The sequence below is a fragment of the Diaporthe citri genome (genome assembly GCF_014595645.1).
Source record: "Diaporthe citri strain NFHF-8-4 chromosome Unknown scaffold_9, whole genome shotgun sequence".
Lineage (NCBI taxonomy): Eukaryota > Fungi > Ascomycota > Sordariomycetes > Diaporthales > Diaporthaceae > Diaporthe > Diaporthe citri.
In genome coordinates this window covers 2736350-2754891 of record NW_025064854.1, presented here as the reverse complement: position 1 = coordinate 2754891, position 18542 = coordinate 2736350, and the positions used below count along the sequence as shown (strand labels likewise).

The window sequence follows — 18542 nt, the reverse complement described above, 5'->3', positions numbered from 1 at the left end:
TGTTGAGCTCTCAATGAGGCTGAGGACCGGCTGAGACCTGGCTGAGACATGCAGCCAACCGAGTCTGTCCCGGCTTTTCTCATTCCGATTCAAATGCACATGCACATGCACGTGTTGGTGTACTTGTGCTACATGGGTCTCGGCACGTGTATTTGCACACGGTGAGAGACAGATACAGAGACAGACGGAGGAAATACGGGGTCGATAGTGCTCACACACCCATCCCTCTTCATTCAAATGGAAAAAAAAAACAATGCTTTCTGTATCTATGGACGCTGTATATGGGGTATAATAGGGTTGTGTAAATAGATACAACAGTCTCATAAAAACAATTACCATCGGGCTGCCCAGCAACCAAGAGCCGAAACAGACAGATAAATGGAAACGAACAAAATTTGGAATCCTACCCAAAGAACAAGCGCGTTGTAAATGCTTCAGATCCATCCCATCCCAGTCATCAATCCTGTCGTAATATCGTGCGCTGACCTTTCATCCGAGCATAACGCCACACGAGATGACCTAGACATGTATGCAACGCGTAGATGGCAACGTAAATGGCAAGGCAAACAACACCGACGCCTTGGGTCAACTCCCAATCTGCGCTCATTAGTATCCCCGGAAATATGCCCCCACTGACTTACAGACCCAGGTCATTCTGCCCGAGGAAGGTCCTCGCAAGTTCGTCCCCGCCCTGCTCGGCGGCTTCCATCCAGTGGATGGCAACACACATCAGCGCACCGTCACTCCTGACGTCTCGCCTGCCTCCGTCCATACCCGCGCCATGGCCTGCAGTTCCCGGCCGATGAGGCTGCCCGGCCCCGATACGCGCCCCGTTGGCCCCGCCGTACTTTTCCATGACGGCAGGCTTGAAGACCTCGCGAGGCTTCGACAGCGGCAGCGTAGTCCGGTCAACCAGCTCCGGGTTGGACAGGTAGAAGAGCGCGAGCTCCCTCTGGCTCGTCGGGTCGCCCTCCTTGGCGGTAATGGTCCACATGCGGGCCGCGTCCTCAAGGCGATACGTGGTGCTGGGCGGCGGCGGCGTGGGCGGGCTGGTTGAGGCCGTGCGGGAGGCCTGCTGCTCAGCGCTCGGCGAAGGCCTCTGTGCGCGAGCTTCGTCCTCGCCGTTGATCGACGAGCTAGCCGTGCTCTCCGGTGCTGGCGGCTGGCCCCTTCTGTTCTGGGTGTACACGCCCACAAGCTCATCCGCCATCTCGACCATGGTCCTGCAGACCTCCTGCTTGAGGCCCAGAGCCGCAATCGCGCAGTCCCAAAAAGCCTTGCCACGGTCAGTCTTGTCCAGGATGCTGGCAGGCACGAAGGTGGCGATGAACTGGAGGTCACGGAAAAGCGTCGCCGGGCGAATTTCTGCATTGCGAAATAGTGACTGCAGCACCGTGGCGATGGCATCTGTGTTGGATGCCGTTGAGGATGTGTTGACGACAGATCGGGTTTCTGAGTTGAGATTGCCGCCTGGCATGCGATTGCTGCCGAGACTGGGCGCCTGGAGTGTCAAAGACCTACGCTCACGGAGGTTGTCAATGGCATCCTCAAACGGCCGGCAATGGCCTCCTTGGTTGTATTTCTCTGCCTCGAGCTCTGCTGAACGCAGCCATGCTAGCCTGCGACGAGGACTGCCAGAGGTCAGGGATGCAACAATAAGATGCTCTAGCTCGAAAAGGGCGTTGAGCTTGGCATAAGGGTTAGGATGGACACAGAACATCCTCAATAAGCGCTGGTATGCTCCAGTGAACGGGAATTCGGCCAGGTTTTCCCGGCTGGACTTCGAGGCTTTCTTGCTCGACAACGTATCGCTGGTGGCGGAGCTTTCATTATCACGGTTTGGTTGAGCACCGCTCGCAGACTGCGACTCAGACGTGCTTTGGTTCAGGGCCGCAGTATCTGCGGCGTTGTTGGCGTCTCGCAGATTGCCAAAGCTTTCCTTTCGTGCAATCACCCGGAGCCTGGACCGCCTCTTCTTGGCCTTTCGCTCGTTAGCATCGCGCCGGTCGATGCAATCCTGTCCGAGATCCCCAAACCAGCCGTCTGTTTCGGACCCTGAAGAGAAGACCAGGTTCCCCAAGTCGCTGAGCAACAAGCTCGTCAAAGTCTGCCGGAGGTCGGTGAGGAACCTCGTCTTGTCATCATTCAGCCGCTGCTGTTGGATCGTATCGCTATTAGACACCGATGTGCCTGGACGGGCAATGCCGGGATTCGCGTGAGGATGGGGTCCGAACACGGAGCCGCTGAAATTGGTAATGCTCGTGGTGGGACTGTGAGCACGGGAAGTCGTCGAGCTTGCTGATGTGATGGACTGGAATGGGGACCAGTACGTCGACGCGCTGTCAATGGTGTGGACGGGCGAGGCATGCCCAAAGTAATCACCCGAGTCCATGATGTCGCTCATTGCCGTGCTGGCACGCGAGTACCCGTATCTTGCCGAGTCGAAACTGGCCACTGATGCCATCCCCCTCAAGTCTCTTGCAAGTGACCCTGGCCTACTCGATGCTGGCGTGAATCGCCTTTCTGATTCGCTCATGATGCTGCTGGCGTCGTCGTTGTGGAAAGATGATAGCGGAAGATCTCTTCGCACAGGTGGGGCCTCTAGCAATTTCTTGTCCCGGAGATACAGTTCACTGCTCCAAAGCACCGGCCCGTCCATGATGTTATCACCGACGAGCTTGCCAATGCATGCTTTGACCTCACAGCAGAATCGATGAATGCGCTCCTCGCCACGGCAGAAATTCTCGATTCCATATTCCTCCAGGAACCGTGATGTCTTTTCGGCCTGGTCATCGGACAGCTTGTTTGGGCCACCTTGGGCTTCAGTCGCTGCAAGGAGGTCGATAATTTGAGACTCGTTGCGGTAGAGAAACGCCGTCGCAGTACCACGAGGAATGCTCCGGCTTCGACTGTAGCTGTTGCGCCTGTGACGCGTGCCCATCGACTTGAGCGCGACAGCGATGTTCCGAGAATGCACATATGGTGCTGAGTTTTGAACATCAGTAACATACCACATCTTGTCGCGCAGAGCTCGTAGACGCCTCATCATAGATTCAATAAGACCCTCAGCACGTTCTTGAGACTGCTTTAGCCACACAAGCCACGCATCGTACTCCTCAATGGCAGACGCAGAGCGGCGGATAGAATCTCGAGGCCCTCGGCTGAAGATGTTCAGCAATGTTGCAAAGCCATCCGCACGAAGGGATGATGACGACAGAGCATTGAGCTGTTGTAGTGTCCTGAAATAGGAGAGCGCGCCCACAAAGTCTGACTGCGCCCGCGCCTGGGATGCGGCAGCTTGGAGCATGGCCACAAGGACTGGCGTCGGCTCAGACGGCTCCTGGCCTCTGCCTTCCACCTCTTTCCCTTTGTCACCCGCGACGAGAGGTGAGCCGGTCCTAACAGGACTGTCCCGGCCCGTTACTATTCGGCGGTATGGATTCCGGCTCGGGCTTCCAGGTCTTGCTTTCTCCGTTGTGATGATCTTGTTCTTGGAGCGGTACTTCTTCAGTGTCGACGTCCTGTTGCTGAATTTCCCAGTCCCCTGCTCCGAAGTCGGTGGAATCTCGAAGTCCTCAACAAGCTTAAGGATCGAGTCACGAAGCTGGTGATAGTCCTTGTCGAGCTCCGGCCGATCGTCGTCGAGGTCGTCCTCGTCAGTCTCGCTGAGAGACGAAGAGTTCTCCTCTTCGGGCTCATCATCGGGGTCGTAGGTCATCTGTGTGGAGAGGGATTTCCCATCGGAGGAAATGAAGAGCACCGCCCATCGCTCAGCACATGGGTGACATGAGCCGCAGCAAGTGTCAACCCCAAGAATCTGGGTCATCTCGTGCAGGGCAAGCCGGAGTCGGTAGCCATCATCCTCATAGTTACTCATGTACTCTTGGCTTGGACGAGCACCGAGTGGAGGCGAGGATCTTGCAGACGTCCCAGTCGCTTGCGGCTCGATCGTTGTCTCCGCGGCTGTGCTTGCATCACTCAGGACGGATGACACACTTGTGCTGATGATAGAAGCAGTCTCGAAATTGTTGTTGCTCCTCGATGTGGCCATGGACATGGGCTGGGAGATTGTTGAGATGCCGGAAATGGAAGGAGCACCTGAGCGGATCGAGGCTGACGACATTGGCCTCTTCTCAGGGAAGAGAGCATTAACAAGGGTGACCAGATCCGCAGGGCTCACTACCAGATACGGGTGAACCTCGGCGGTCTCCCGTAGCGATGTGATGGACCTAGCCGTGAGCAGCCTCGGGCGAGGCTTGTAGCGGGAGTTCTTAAAACGACCAAGCATGTTCTCAACGTGGGCCTTCACCTTGGGGGGCGTCGAGACGGGTCCAGTCTTCCAAAGCATGTCCACGACGACGCTGGAGGCCCTCATGGCGACTTGTTTGAGGATCTTCTGCCGGCCATATTCGGTGATATGGTAATCCGTCATCATGCCATGGCTCTCCGGGTGAACAACGACCCCGAGCAGCCAGACCGAGAAGAGCCACTTGTAGACAAACCATTTCCGGGTGCTGTCAACATATTTGTGGTCCAAGCGCCTGAGGATCTGGTTTCCTATCTCGAGAAGGCCCTCTGGCAGGCCGGTAGCGTCTTCGTCATCCAGGATGTCAAAAAGCTCGTCAGTAGCGCGATCATAGAACTCATCGGCAGCAATTTGGTCCTTGGACGTCCAATCCGATATGTTGAACCGGGTGCCATGCTGGTCCTCGGCGCGGTCCAAAAGAAAGGCCCCATCCTCGAGTATTTTCATCAGGTACCATTCCATGTTTGAGCGGCCTGCCCAGTCGCGCATGCTCGACCAAACATTCAGGACGTGGATGAGGAGGGGCTCGATTGGAACGTTCTCATTCCCAGACTTGGACTCCGAGGCAGACTTGGAAATGAGACGTGCGCACGCGTTGGCCCACACATCGGTCCGACGCTTGTCCTCAGCGCTGTCGGGACCTGCTGAATTAGCAAAGCACGTATGGATGAGCGCAGACAAGGCATCGTGTCTTTGGAAGGATAGCAAGCGCTCGACTGGACTGGGATTGTTAGACAGATGCCTGTTGGAGGAGTGGCCAGGGCCGCGCACGTGGGGTTTATTGTAAAGTGGCAGGACGGACTCGACCGGGTCCAAGCCGGAGTGGAAGTTGGTGATGGCGGCACGTTCCGAATTGGAGAGGGAGCATATCCGGGTGGCCAGGTAGTCCGGATCGTTCCTAATCTTGGACAAGAAGCTGAGAAAGGTCTCCCTGGCATCGGCCGAGATGTCGTGGAGGAAGGGGACCGTCGAGCCAGCCATGGGGCCGGCGGCGACAACGGAGCCAGTGGGTGTCTCCAAACTTTCGGATGACACCATGCCGGGAGACTGCAAGAGCTCAACCTCGGGCTCGAGAAGAGCATACCTCCTGACTTCGTCGCAGCTCTTGCGAACATCGTGTACTGCGCCGTAGAGAGCTGCAAAAGTCTTCTTGTCCTCGGTGCGGAAGCACTCGGCCAGGTTCCTCTGGGCGATCTCGCCGCAGCGAGTGAGCCGGGCAGACAGGGCAGTGGAAACCAGGGTGCGTTGCAGGCGAATTCTCGTGTTGGCGCGCTTGCGCTCCTGGTACTTGGATAAGCGGACCAAATGGGCGAGCTCGTCTAATGAGGTGCTTTCTGCCGCGTCAACGGGCGCCAAGTACGAGTTTGTATACAGAGAGGCGTCGGTGATGAGGGGCTGGGGGATCTTGACGGGAGCCCTCAAGGCAGAGGGGAGCCTCTGCTGTTCGTCCCGGGGAGCATTGTTCGGCGTCGGCTCCGTCGCATTCGACGTGGGAGTGGGAGGGGGAAGGGGAGGAGTCGGCTGGGCAACAATGGCTTTTCTGAGAATCGGACTCGTAGCCTGTATTGTGCTCGTGGGCCGTGGGAGGTCTTCGCTTCGGCGTGTGGGAAGTGGCATCTCGCTTTCGCGGGTTGTGCCTGGGGATATGTCGGAGAGTGAAGGGCTGCTCGGGTGTGCTCGTCGAGGGAGAGAGGACTCGACATGACGATCTGGAGAGGGAGGAGTTGACGACCTTTCCGGGGGAGGAGCTGTTGGCGAAGACTGGTCAGCTAGGCTGCACGGGTGGCGAGGCAGGGCGGACCGATTTTGGACAACAAGGCTGGAGGAAGGGAAAGGTTTGAAGAAGGAGGAATAGCAGGTAGAAGCATGGGGAGAGGGTCAGCGGTGCCGTCTGGTGTGGTGTGGAACATACGGGCAGGCTCGGAGGCGTGCAGGACGGGCGAAGAGAGGGATCGTTGCATGGAGAACATGGCGCGCCCATGGAGCGAGTGCCCTGGATCACTGCCAGCATAAAAGGGCTGACAGTGACAGGACTGAAGTCTGGACTCGGGGCGGACAAGCGGGCGGCGGACGGCAGACGGGAGTACAGCAGGAAACGTGCGAGTCCAAGATTGGACGGCTTGGACGGAGGGGGTCGAGGAGGCGTGGCAGGCGTGGCAGGTGTAGAAGGCTAGCTTGTGCTTGTGCGTGTCTCTACTCGGTCTCGGTCCAGGTCACCTGAAGGGGTCGTCGCGAGTGTCATGGGCGGAGGAGCAAGTTGACGGCGAGGCTGAGGAGGAGAGCTTGAGAAGAAATCCTCCGGTTATTGTATTGTGTCGCTGTTGCTGCTGCAGTAGAAATGCTCGACGACAACCTGTGGTGGTTGCAGTCGTAACAGCCGTGACACCCTGACTTGGTCAGACGCGAACAAGTCGGGGGGGACAGGCAAATGGGGGTCGTTGAGGCTGAAGGTTTTAGATTTATTCTTCCCGACCACTACGACAGCAGTCGATCGACCTCAAGTACAAGTGGGAGTCGGTGAAAGGGAGGAAGGAGGCCCAGGGAAATCGCGTGGTTGGCAACTGCCACAGCATTATGGATACATGTATGTATGTTGTATGTAAGTAGATACCCAGGGCAGGTAACGTAGGTCGACTATATCGATCCACAGGCTGGCTACCTAGATTCCTACTGTTACTGTAATAGGCCAGCTGCGACCGCGACTGTCTACGATGGAGGCAAGAAAGAACCTCGAGTGGTCAGGGTACCTGGACAACCCACAGTAGGGTGAGCAGAGGCGGGCAAAAGCAAGAGGCTAGCCGGGCGAGGGCAGGGTTGGGGCCTCGGGAAGGAGCAAGAACGTTGGGGGAAGGTGGGCTAGGTCGGTATGCGGCTGGTAGCTACCGCCCTGCTAGCCTAGCGTCTTCTGGGTCTGTGTCTGTTAGGGAGGCAGGGAAGGAAGGAGGTAGGGAAGTGGCAGCCAGCAGAGGCACAACTCATCACCCGCTCCCTCTCCAGGCCTCAGGCTCTCTCTGTCTTTCGCGCACACAAGCTCACTCACAGGGCGTTCAGTCGGCTGTGCGCCTGCCCGCCCGCCCCGTCTGCTGTTGTTTCCGTGTTGCTGCGTTGTAAACGTGGGGTAGCAGTGACAGGGATGAGGGGTCGAGGGTGGTTGGTCGGAGTCCTGGTCGGAGCCCTTCTTTCCCTGTGTGCTGTGTGTTGTCTGGCTGGTTTTTTTGTTCACTGCGCGATTTGGGAAGGAGGTGCAGCCCGCCAGCAGCCAGCCAGCCAGCCACATGTACCTGGGTATCTCGGTACTTTGGAGCTCCTACTCCACAGTCTTCCGCGGTCTGCTACTGTACACTAAATCGGGCTTCCCTCTTGCCTTCCCTTCCCTTCCGCCCCTCCACGCCACGCCACACTTCCTCCTGATAAAAATCCGTAGTCTAATACAGAGCCGGTGCAGTACTTGTCCTGTGCCATGCGACGGGCGATGCGTTGGCACCTACAAGCCCACGCTGGGATGATCCTCACTCAGCAACCTCCCGCCGACCCGGACACTCTGACACTCTGCCAACTCGCCAACAATAGATCTTGTCCTGCCAGCGACCTGCCCTGGCCCGGGACCCCTCCCTGTGCTCGCCCTCAAAAGGTTCGGTCCTGTCCCGTCGTGGCCCATCCACTCGGTGTGATGCTTGCCTGCTAGTCCGTTCTCTCGTCTGGCCTGTCTGCCCGTCAGCCCTGCCGTCTTCATGGGATGGCCCTGACTCTCTGCTGGCGAGCATGAACGCGAGCATGAGCAATCGACAAGTGGCAAATTGACTTCAGCTGTTCAGGGCCCTGGGACAGAAGGCAAAGGGCAGAGGGCAAAGTACAACGGGCAACGGGGCAACTGGCGACCAAGACATCCGTGGGCCACCCCGTTGCAGGCCTCTCAAACTCAATCTAGCCGTTGACTCAGGCTCGACTCGGTCAATCAAGACTGACAGCTCATCGCGGCCGCCCGCACAGGCCTGACAGCAGACAAGGCAGGACAGGGCGCGCTCGTCGGTCAATAACGCGGGAGTTCATGTTCGTTCGTTCGTTCATGTTCATGCAATCCTCCTGGGCTAGCGGTTCCTCCTGCGAATGGCCCGGTACAGACTACAGACAGACAGTCACTCACTCAAAGCAAGCTTCGCCTGCTCCCGCCGTCAAAACGGCCGGTCGCTGACTTGGCAGGGCATTGCATTGCCCTCGGATTGGGCCACTGCACTTTCTGGACTACTGCTGCTGTAGATTAACATCGTCATGTCTGCCTATCTAGCCCAAGCCTGCACCAACACCAACGCCAGCATGAGCACCAGACATGGAATGACCCGTACCGGAACCACTGATCCATCCAACCTCTCCTAGCCCTTCTCCTGTCTCCTGAGTCCGGCCCCCTTCTTTTACATGTATGTATTCCCCTCTCCTCCCGGCACGAGGATGAAGAGGAGAAGAATGAGGAGCAGGAGGTGTGGCGTGTCTGTCGCCAATTGGCCAGCCACCAAACCACACATCCACTCGGCCACATTCAATCAAAAGGCTCCCTCCAGACCTGACCCGGGCCAAGGCCGGGCGGCCACCGACTCGGATACATGTGCCAACTCACACTTCATGGCAACACCCGGCCACCAATCCTTCTTGCTACCGTGCATACAGGCATACCGTACCGTCGTCATCGCCCGCTACCCACTCGCTCGCCGTGCTCACGACGGGACTTTTCTGTCTTCTCTCCAATGGGGGCGCCCATGGAGAGGCTCATGGACTATGGATCGTGGACCACGGACCGTGGCTCATGGGACATGGCACGATGTGTCGCTGTCACCCAACCACCGGCATCCACCCCTGCGCGTCGCCTTTCTCTCCTTTCCCACCAGATCCCAGGTGGAGTCCACAGCGTCCCATGATCACCTGAACGTCTCCATCCGCCCTGAATTCAGGGCAGAAGAAGCCGCTGTCGAACACTGGTACCGAGCTTATTGGAAGGCCAAGCGCCTCCCGGCCTGAGTGGGCATGCGCAGAGCCCAAAGTCGGTCCTATCTGACTGTCTGACCGTTCTTCTACTGTACCAGACAGCGAGGCAGCCTGTGCATGTAGGCGTGGAAGAGCCGATGGGCGACAGGCCGGGAAAAGAGGGCCAGCGCAGCAGCTCGTCGTCCTCGTGGCCCAATGTCTCTCTCTTGTGGGCATGCGGTGGCGGCTAGCGACGTGCGGCCGCTCGCATGTGTCTGCCAGTCTGCATGTAGATAGAGCAGAGCAGGCAAGCAGAGCCCGCCCGTCAAGTCACGTTCGACTCCCACCCTCCATCACCGAAACCCACACCATCCTCATCGAGCCTCGTACAGTTGCGCCTGCCTGCACGTCAGACGCGCCCGCAGCAGTCGGATCAGCACCTGCGAGCAGCACTGCCATCTCCAGACAGGCATCTTCTGCCCTACGGGCGGATGATCACTTCCACGGACGACCAGCCGTCCTGCTGAAATCGCTCGATTCTGTCTGTCATTCGCTACCTGGCTGCATTGCATCTTACAGCTTGGCCGGCTCGGTGAGAAATATCTCGGACCCTCCGCCCCCTCTTGGACTCACTCGCATGGGCTAGCAACCCGGCTCCACGTTCTTTTACCTCCTTGTCATCAACGTCACTTTAAACTCCATCCACTGGCACTGAGTAGAACAACGTTTTCAACTTTTTTGGTTGATCATGTCTCCATATCGTCCCAGCGAGACCGGACTTCCCCCTCCTCGATCGGCCAGGTCACAGATAGACTGGCTGCATGCATGCATCCCCCGCGCAAAAAAGCGCGCGCCCTCGACGGCCGAATGGGCAGCCAAAGCCAAGCACTCGTTGGGTGCAGCATGTCTCAGTGCGATGCAATGCAGCGCGGCGCCGTAGGCGCGAAACCTATCAGCACTCAACACTTCAAATCAACAGGACGGCATTGATTTGAATTCTCCTTGCCTCTGCTCTTGACATAGCCGTTTGATTCGGCTGATCGTGGTCACGCGCATGGAAGAAGGTCCATCGTCTGGCCTCCTCCATCGCAAGTATGCATCTAAGTTTCGAGCCATTTTGCGTAAGCTGCAAGCATCAACAAGTGTAATATCGAGACACCTTGACAACTCACCAATTCTGCCTTTACACCAACGAATGCAGAATGCACACGTGCCTCACCTATTCCTAAATTGCCGCGGTCAACCTTGAGATGCACTCACTGTGTAGGAGACCGGCCATACGCAAGTTTCAGAGCAGCAGCTTGTCCCCTTCCTTCCCGGTTTCTTTTTTTCTCTTGTTCTGTTCTGTTGATATCTGTTCTTCTCCCCTTGAGGTTTGACATTTTCCAATCTACAAAACCCTTGTAGGGCAGAAAGCATAACTTTGTGCATTTTGTAACTGGCCGTTACAGGACTTGCATGCCCCTAGGTGTGCCCAACTGTCTCTTTATGTTTTGCATAACCATCAGAGGCTGAGATGAGCCATTACTGTCCCATTGCACTATTAGGTCGGTATAACGTGAGTCGTTCACATTTAGCATATGCATTTTAAGGTATAGTTCTCAACCGCAGCCTCACGGCTTACGTGATACCTCTGATCCATATGATCCTCCAAAATGCTGCGCCGTGATCAGCTGTGACCGTACTTAGTCTCCTGGGATGTACAGCCTCCCATGGCTTGTACAACAACTCCATAACTGCACCCATGATGCCCCGATGCCTTCGTTGTCGGGTCCTCTGTTCAATGACAGACTTGTAGCACTGTCGCCCTGTCTACCATCAAGATGCGACTCCTAGACACCACAACATTCGAGCTGCGCCTAGATAGCCAGGAGTTCTTCCAGGCAGAAGGCTACGCGATCCTGTCGCACCGCTGGGTTGGCGCAGAAATCACCTTTGACGAGATCGCTCAGTATGCGCCGAGCCTACGGGACGCAGGCGAGCAGGGCATGAAGTCGCCCCAGCTGGACAAGATCCGCGGGGCATGCGAGATCGCGCGCAAGCAGGGGTTCCGGTGGATGTGGATCGACAACTGCTGCATCAACAAGTCGAGCGCGACCGAGGAGGCCGAGTCCATCAACTCCATGTTCAAGTGGTACCGGGACGCGCGCGTGTGCATCACGTACCTGTCCGACGTGAGGAGCGGCGTCTCGCCTGACCCACCAGAGTACGAGGCCGTCATAGAACCAAGTATGAAGAAGAGCCAGCCCTCCGAGAAGCAGACACAAGACCGCGTCTTTCAGCGCTTCGACCGCGACGAGCCATCCGAGTGGTTTTCGCGCGGCTGGACGCTGCAGGAGCTGCTCGCGCCGCGCGACATGGACTTCTACGACACGGACTGGAAATACATCGGCACAAAAACATCGCTTGCTACGCAGATCCAGCACATCACGGGGATCGACGCCGACTACTTGACGGGCGCGCGGCACTTCCGCAAGGCGTGCATAGCCACCAAGATGAGCTGGGCCGCAGGACGCACGGCGACGCGGGTAGAGGACATAGCCTACAGCCTGTTCGGTCTGTTCAGCATCACCATGACTCCGCAGTACGGCGAGGGCCCGCGCGCCTTCATGCGCCTGCAGCAAGAGCTCCTGGCCACCACCGAGGACGAGTCCCTGTTCGCGTGGAGGATGCCTGCGCCGGCGGCCGGGGACCGGTATGATATCGAGCGGAGCGCCGAGACGACGTGGAGCTCCGACGAGTGGGGCCTACTGGCGCCGTCGCCGGACTGGTTCCGGGGGTGCGGGAACGTCACGATCGAGCGCGGGCCGATGATCCAGCGGCCTGCTAGGGCGTTCCACATGGGCCGGCAGGGCATCGTGATTCCGACCATGCCGTCCGAGCAGTTCAACAAGTACAAGCTCCTGCTCCTCTTTTCGCCGCTGCTGACCATAGGTGCGATCCCGGTCTGGATCTACGTGATCAAGAAGCTGAAGAAGAAAGCCCAGGAGGGTGTCCCATTCACACTCAACTGCTGGCCCACGGAGGGCCCCGACACCGCGGCGGCTGTGTCGGTCTACCTTGCCATGCTGCCTGATCCTGTCAGCTCGTACGCTGGGGACCAGGAGTACAAGTTCAAGAGGACCCGGTGCTCTGAGCTGCCACTGGTCGGCAAGTATGCTGTGAGGGGGGCGACTGGGAGGCTGTGGTGCTGCAGCCGGAGGTGCGATTCGGAAGTTGATTTGGCTTGTTATTTTTAGCGAACATTTCTAGGGATTGCACATGGGACATAATTGGGGTTGGTTTCTGTTGCATTGTATGTGAGCGTACATGGAGCATGGGGCAATGGAGTTACATGTTGGCTGCATCGTCAAGCAGTTCCTTCGCGTGTAGAGTGTGTATCGCGGTTGTAAATTTAGCATATACTACGTCTACATCTCTAAGAACGAGTATGGGGCATGTATAATGGGGTAACTTAACTTGGGATCATTAATAATCGGTTTTAATTATGTCTGGCTGCGGGCTCTTGTTAAAGTATTTGGCCTCCCCTTCCGAATTCCGCGGCGTGAGCACATGAACGAATATGCCTGCGTGCAATCCGGCCCACCTCTAGAGTGTCTATCACGATGGATCCTTCTGATGGACCAGAATTTGCACTTTAGAATGAGGATCTAGACGACATTTCTGCTCAGGGATGGCGAGGCCGCGTTGATGCTTTCGGCGAGAAAATGAGCTTTGTTGCCTGATGTCCCATTAAAGACCATGCCGTTGGAGGAAATCCATGAGAGAATATCCCATAAGAGCTTAACCCTTGGGAGGCCTATCAAACGCTCTATGGGCATCCACGATTCCACAGGGGTAGAAGTTTTGATCAAAGTCATCGACATGTTGATTTGTTTGCTGTGGTCGGCACTCAAACTACTCCTTGTCTTCAACCTCCACCCACTTCCGCCAGTTGTACAGTCGGGGGTCGAATCCGAAATCTTCCTCTTTGTTACTGTGCCGGCCAAGCAGTCCCTCCGGCTTCTCGATCTTCTCCTGGTACCAATGCGCCCACTCATCAACCATGTTCTCAAACTTGAGGGGTTCCAGGTACCTCATTTCCTTGACCCCTGCCGGAGTGGCCCGATCCATGCAGATGTGATACATGGTCCAGGCCATGCTGAAGTCGACAAGCTTTCCATTGAGGTAGTTTCCCGGATGAATGTCCCTCACAAGAATACCAAGCTTGTGCAGTTCCTCGAGGTCAGCATACATCTGCGGAACTTGAGACGCAACCCACGGCCCCGAGGACTCGACGTAGTCTTTCACGATAGCCCTCAGCGGCAGGTGTCGATGAGCTTCCCAACGCCAGAAGAGCCCACTGCAGCTCAGAGGCTCAGGGTGGATTTCCCAGTCCACCCACTCGCCCATGACGTCGGTGATGTGTTTCTCCTGGGCTTTTGAGAGAAATACGTAGCCGTGAGCTCGGACGGCAAGCTCCTCGCGACTTTCCTCCTTGAGTCGTCCATAGACCCGGCACTCGCAGTTGAACGGGTCCAAGTAGTCTATCCAGTCCTGCGGAGTAGGTTCAGGCCGTTCCAAGGGATCGAAGCGTCGCGGTATTACGTAAAATCCTTCAGCCTCTTTCAGGTACTCCCAGTTCTGAAAGGGAAACTACAAGCCAATGATTGACATTAGCAATGATCATCGGGCCCATCAAACCAGGCAGAGAAATCAGGAGAGGGTAAGGGGGGGAGGGAAATGTTATGTAGACGACCGCCTTACGGGGCATCTAGATGGGGCGACATGAAGTTACACTTACAATCTTAAGAGCGAAGACTTTGCCATCGATACGGACCTTCCAAACCTTAGAATCCATGTCCTCATCATTGCCGATGAACGCAATGAACTCGATGTCGGCAGTGGCGGTGCCTCGGAATGGCTCCAGCTTTGGGCCAGGAATCCTGGGCAGAGGCAATCTCTCGGTTTGCATTTTGTCAGGAATGACTGACTCGTTTGGACTGGACATCGATTGGAGATGTAGTAGGTGATTGAGGGATATGCGAGATGGGGGTTGGTCTGCAATGAATTTAATAAAACATTGCTTTGGTGGCCAGTTGTTGCATGTCCAAACTCGGGTTGGCGTCTGGATCATGGAGACGAGGTCCTTGAGACCTAGACAGAGCTATTGGAAGGCAGACTTTCATCTGCGATGCCAGATTCCAGGCAACAAAACTCGGTGTGATCGGTGGGTGGATGAGTATTGGTTGGGACCAGTGACTGTAGTGGTGAGTGAATGCAGAACCGCAGCTGCCTGGGGCACGGACGACTGTTTTCAGGGTGTATACGAAGATACATGGTGTAAATGTGACATGTTGGTAAGGCTCTTGTGTGAATTGTACACTCTCCGAGTCCTTCAAATGGAACGGATCACCGAACATATCACAGGCAAAACGAAGAGACAACCCTCCATACAGTGAAGGGAGAGTGAATCCCAAACCTATCTGAGATAAACTCAAATCTTCGAACTCGACGCTTGATTGATATCTGATGACTGAAACATGTGTCCTTTAGCAGGCCCTATTGCTACCAATTCACGATCCCGGCCGCTACCTTGATCTTATAGGCCTGCCCCTGCGAGTGGCAAGTATGATTGAATATACAGCAAACTAGGCACGCGGGACGGCAGCTTACTCAAATTAGACATGTCCGAGTGCCTTGGGCCGTGAATATATGTTGCATGAGGACCACGGCTCAGGACCTGCGTGGGTTGTGTAGTATCGTGATTATCGTAGGACCTTATGTAACGGCCTTCACCCACGGGGTACATAAGTGATGGGATCTAGCTCGTTTATCGCTAACTTGAACATTACACATAATGCCGTGCAGCCTGGATGTGGATCAGTTCCGGGATCCGAAGCCGTCGTTTCTTGCCTGGTCAGACCTCACACGCATCGACTCGTCTCTGCCAGAAATCGAACGCAGGTAGTGCTTGAATGCCCCCGTCATCTCGCACACCTTGGCAAAGTCCTCCTCCTCCAAACAAGCCTTCTCGTCTCTCTGGTCAGCCGGTGTATGCGCGAATCGATATTCGGCGAAAGCCACCGCAGTTTGAAACGCTGGGGGTTAGGTCCGCAAGTTAGAATGGTGAGAACAAGACCGAGCCACGAAGATGAAGGGATGTGGTTCAGTGGTGGCAAGTGACGTACCATTCCTGATCTCCCTTCCATTCCAAGGGATCTTGGTGACTTCCTCGTCCTCCAACACGTATCTCTTCGCTTTCCTGGAAATGGTTATGTATTTTCCCCGCTCCGCTTGGAGTTTGTTGAAGAACTGTGTCCATATTGTTGCACGGTCCTTGTCAGAGAGGTTCTCATATCGGATGACCACGTGGACACGGGAGACGAAAGCATCGTCGAAGTGACCGACCCTGTTTGTGGTCAAGAACAAAATGCCTCTGTAGTACTCCATTGTTCGGAGGAAGACTTTCATCATGTTAGCTTCATGCTTTTATTTCGACAGACAATTAGTGCCTCTTACTTGAGACAAGACTGTTTCTCGAGAGGTCGGATGTTGCCCTCTTCTCAAGGTAGATGTCAGCCTCATCGATGAGCATAACTGCGCCCCATAGTTCAGCGAGTCGGAACCACTTTGACAGTTTCTCTTCTGCAGTCTTCTCAATGGTGCCAATGTCTCCGCAGGTCAGAGATAGCAATGGGCGTCCGGCTGATTCTGCGATAGATTCTGAGACAATGTGGTCAGCACTTAACAGAAGAGAAAGCTCCCAAAGTATTTGAACTTGCCAGCAGTCTGTCAGAGAATGTTAGTCGGGACTCTCTGTCATCAACATTGCTGACAACATGATACTACAGTAAGCAAGAACTTACGAGAGTTTTACCAACTCCAGGACTCCCGTGGAGTAAGAATATTTGTCCTTCTCCCTTGTTTTGAACGAAATCAGCAGTCCATGGCGCAGGGATCTTTCCATTAATTGCATCAATGTCCGAGAAGCGGTACACAAGTGACTTGATAATCATCTTCCTCTCATCAGGCATGACGATGCTATCGATGGCCGTCGTATCGTACTGGATGTCTGAACAGCATTCCACGTCCAAAATGTCTGAGAACTCGGCGTTAGCGTTTTGAACTTGTACCTCTAGTCAGGCGTTGCGACGAAATCTGCATTGCCGATCTCGCAATGTAGATACTGACCCCATCGTCTTGGCTTTAGAACAAATCCGATAATATCGGCAGGACAAAGCAAGTACCGATGCCGGCTTATCTCGCCCGTTATTGCGTCAACCAAATCTAAAGATTCTGTCTCTCTTGGGTCGATGTTATCATATGCTGCCCATGGACCTTCAGTTCTGGATCTCAATGGATATGCTTCAAAGTTGTTCCTAGCATCCGACACAGGGGCAAAAGGACCTGGTGGGGGACGAAGAGGAGGAGGAGGCATAGGAGCTGGCGGCGGAGCGTCGTTAGGATTCTGCCCGAAGCGAACAGGACCATCAGTATCGTCATCCACTGCGCTGACAAGTGGACGGCGAATGATTGCGTCTCCCGGGTGTAATCCGGCGCCGAACATCCCGTAACTATAATACGCATGAATGTCCAGAACAGCCCTGTCTTCGTACTAGTGTATTGTTAATTATTCTGAAATCAAATAGAAGACTTGTGAGCGGCTCGTACCCAGTAAACCACATCTCCGAGAGAGTCTCCACGATAATACACTTGTCGAGGGCCCGAGATGAACTTGAAATACTTCTCCCCGCGAGCCTCGAGGCTTTTGCGAAGACAACCTTCATCATGAGCATCATAATGTTCGGCAGGGATGATTTCAAGATCGATCAACCTCTTCTCTCCCTCAAAGGCACTGATGTAACGGGCGAGTTCGTGTCGACCTAAGACCTTCCCATCGTATTGCAAATGCCACAGTTGAACCCTGTAGGCGTTTGATTCTTTGCGAAGGCTAAAGGGTGGGGAGAAATCGAATGTTTTGATGACGCATGCGGCCAGCTTCCCGTGAATCTTGGTGTACACGGTCGTACCAGGCTTCAGAAGCAGCCAGAGCATGCTAAAAGTGGCCAAGGCAGGTGAATGCTCGTGTCGCTTCTTCTCCTCGAGGACGGCAGCCAAACTCTGGGACTCGATTGCGTTCCTCAACACGGTCAGATGATTATAAGTTATTTCATCGCACGGCTTGAATCCTGGTTTTTGTGTCCTCGAGTCAACACTTCCACTGCTTTCGTCGTAGTCTTTTGCACCTTTGAAAGTCCTCTGGTAAGCTTTTATGGCGTCCCAGTGGTGATAGAACAGACAGTAGGGCGCGAAGATGAACATGATTTCGTTAGACAGTCCAGAATCAGGCGAATAAGTCACGATCTGTCGCAAAGCCTGCTTGATGTGGTCGGACACTATATCAACTCTTAGTAACTCTATTTCCATTGTGTAGTTGGGATTCGTGAGGAAGCCGGAAGAAAGATTTTCGAGTTCGCTAGGCGCCATGTGCCTTCGCCACTCAGATGACAGGCTCGTTGCCACCATCGTGATTGTCTCTACCGGAGGGTCAGTTTGACGGGACATCTTCGCGCGCTCAGTCTCAAGGTCCAGGATTTCGTGCCATGGCCGTCGTGTGATGTGGCCTCCACCGTTATCCAAGAATTGTATGAAAAAATTCTGCTCTGCATCTTGAGCAGCCTCATTGTCCTTATCGCCTTGGTTGCCATCACTGACCACCTCCTCGGGCACCTCTTCGCTGGTCGTTACAGATTCCGCTTCGGACTCTGGGACTTCTATCTCCGTGGGAGGCTTCAGGTCCTGTTCGCAGAGAGGGCACCACTCAAGGCCAAATTCGATCAGGTTGTTATGATTGCGTCCTCTCACCGGGCACCAAAGGGAAGCCGAGAGCGCCGGCTTTTTCACCGAAGTCGATTGAACTTCACACTCTACACTCTGTACTTCTGGCTCAGTTGGTCCGGACTTCATGCCCTCATGGGTCTCAGGAGTGCCTTCACGAATCGGGAATTGTGACCTGTGTTCAACGCTTGGCGTGGTCGAAGCCTCTGGTTCTGGTTGGTCCGCCGTCTGGTGTTGCTGGTCAAGAACACCTTGCTGAGCCTGATCCAGCGCTTCAGCTCCGGATTTGGTTTCGACCTCGGCGTCAGCCATGGGCTCTAATTCCAGGATTGCCCTCGAGCGTCTTTAAACGAAGTGGAGAGCTTATTGTCGATATGTGTCCAAAGCGTGGAATGAGAGCATAACTATGTGCCCATGTTCCGGCCGAAGAAAATACTTCCAAGGTTTAAGAACGGAGTGC

At 55.3% G+C, this 18542-nt stretch overlaps 4 protein-coding genes across 4 annotated transcripts; 1 reads left to right on the top strand and 3 right to left on the bottom strand.

Annotated features, from left to right (window-relative positions):
• Positions 1-637: 637 nt before the first annotated feature.
• On the bottom strand, positions 638-5923 carry INS49_015852 (uncharacterized protein; the record flags this gene model as incomplete). The annotated part of the gene is made up of 1 exon (XM_043176530.1): positions 638-5923. One exon carries the CDS (start codon positions 5921-5923, stop codon positions 638-640), a length of 5286 nt encoding a protein of 1761 aa, XP_043019985.1.
• A 5162-nt stretch (positions 5924-11085) lies between these two features.
• INS49_015851 (uncharacterized protein) lies at positions 11086-12482 on the top strand (the record flags this gene model as incomplete). Its single annotated transcript, XM_043176529.1, has 2 exons — positions 11086-12416; positions 12479-12482. 2 exons carry the CDS (start codon positions 11086-11088, stop codon positions 12480-12482), a joined length of 1335 nt encoding a protein of 444 aa, XP_043019984.1.
• Positions 12483-13159: 677 nt separating this feature from the next.
• Positions 13160-14216, bottom strand: INS49_015850 (uncharacterized protein; the record flags this gene model as incomplete). The annotated part of the gene is made up of 2 exons (XM_043176528.1): positions 13160-13897; positions 14046-14216. 2 exons carry the CDS (start codon positions 14214-14216, stop codon positions 13160-13162), a joined length of 909 nt encoding a protein of 302 aa, XP_043019983.1.
• A 908-nt stretch (positions 14217-15124) lies between these two features.
• INS49_015849 (uncharacterized protein) lies at positions 15125-18394 on the bottom strand (the record flags this gene model as incomplete). Its single annotated transcript, XM_043176527.1, has 8 exons — positions 15125-15342; positions 15433-15708; positions 15764-15841; positions 15994-16033; positions 16111-16343; positions 16733-16859; positions 16916-18043; positions 18164-18394. The coding sequence occupies 8 exons, from the start codon at positions 18392-18394 to the stop codon at positions 15125-15127; spliced, it is 2331 nt and encodes a 776-aa protein (XP_043019982.1).
• Positions 18395-18542: the final 148 nt, after the last annotated feature.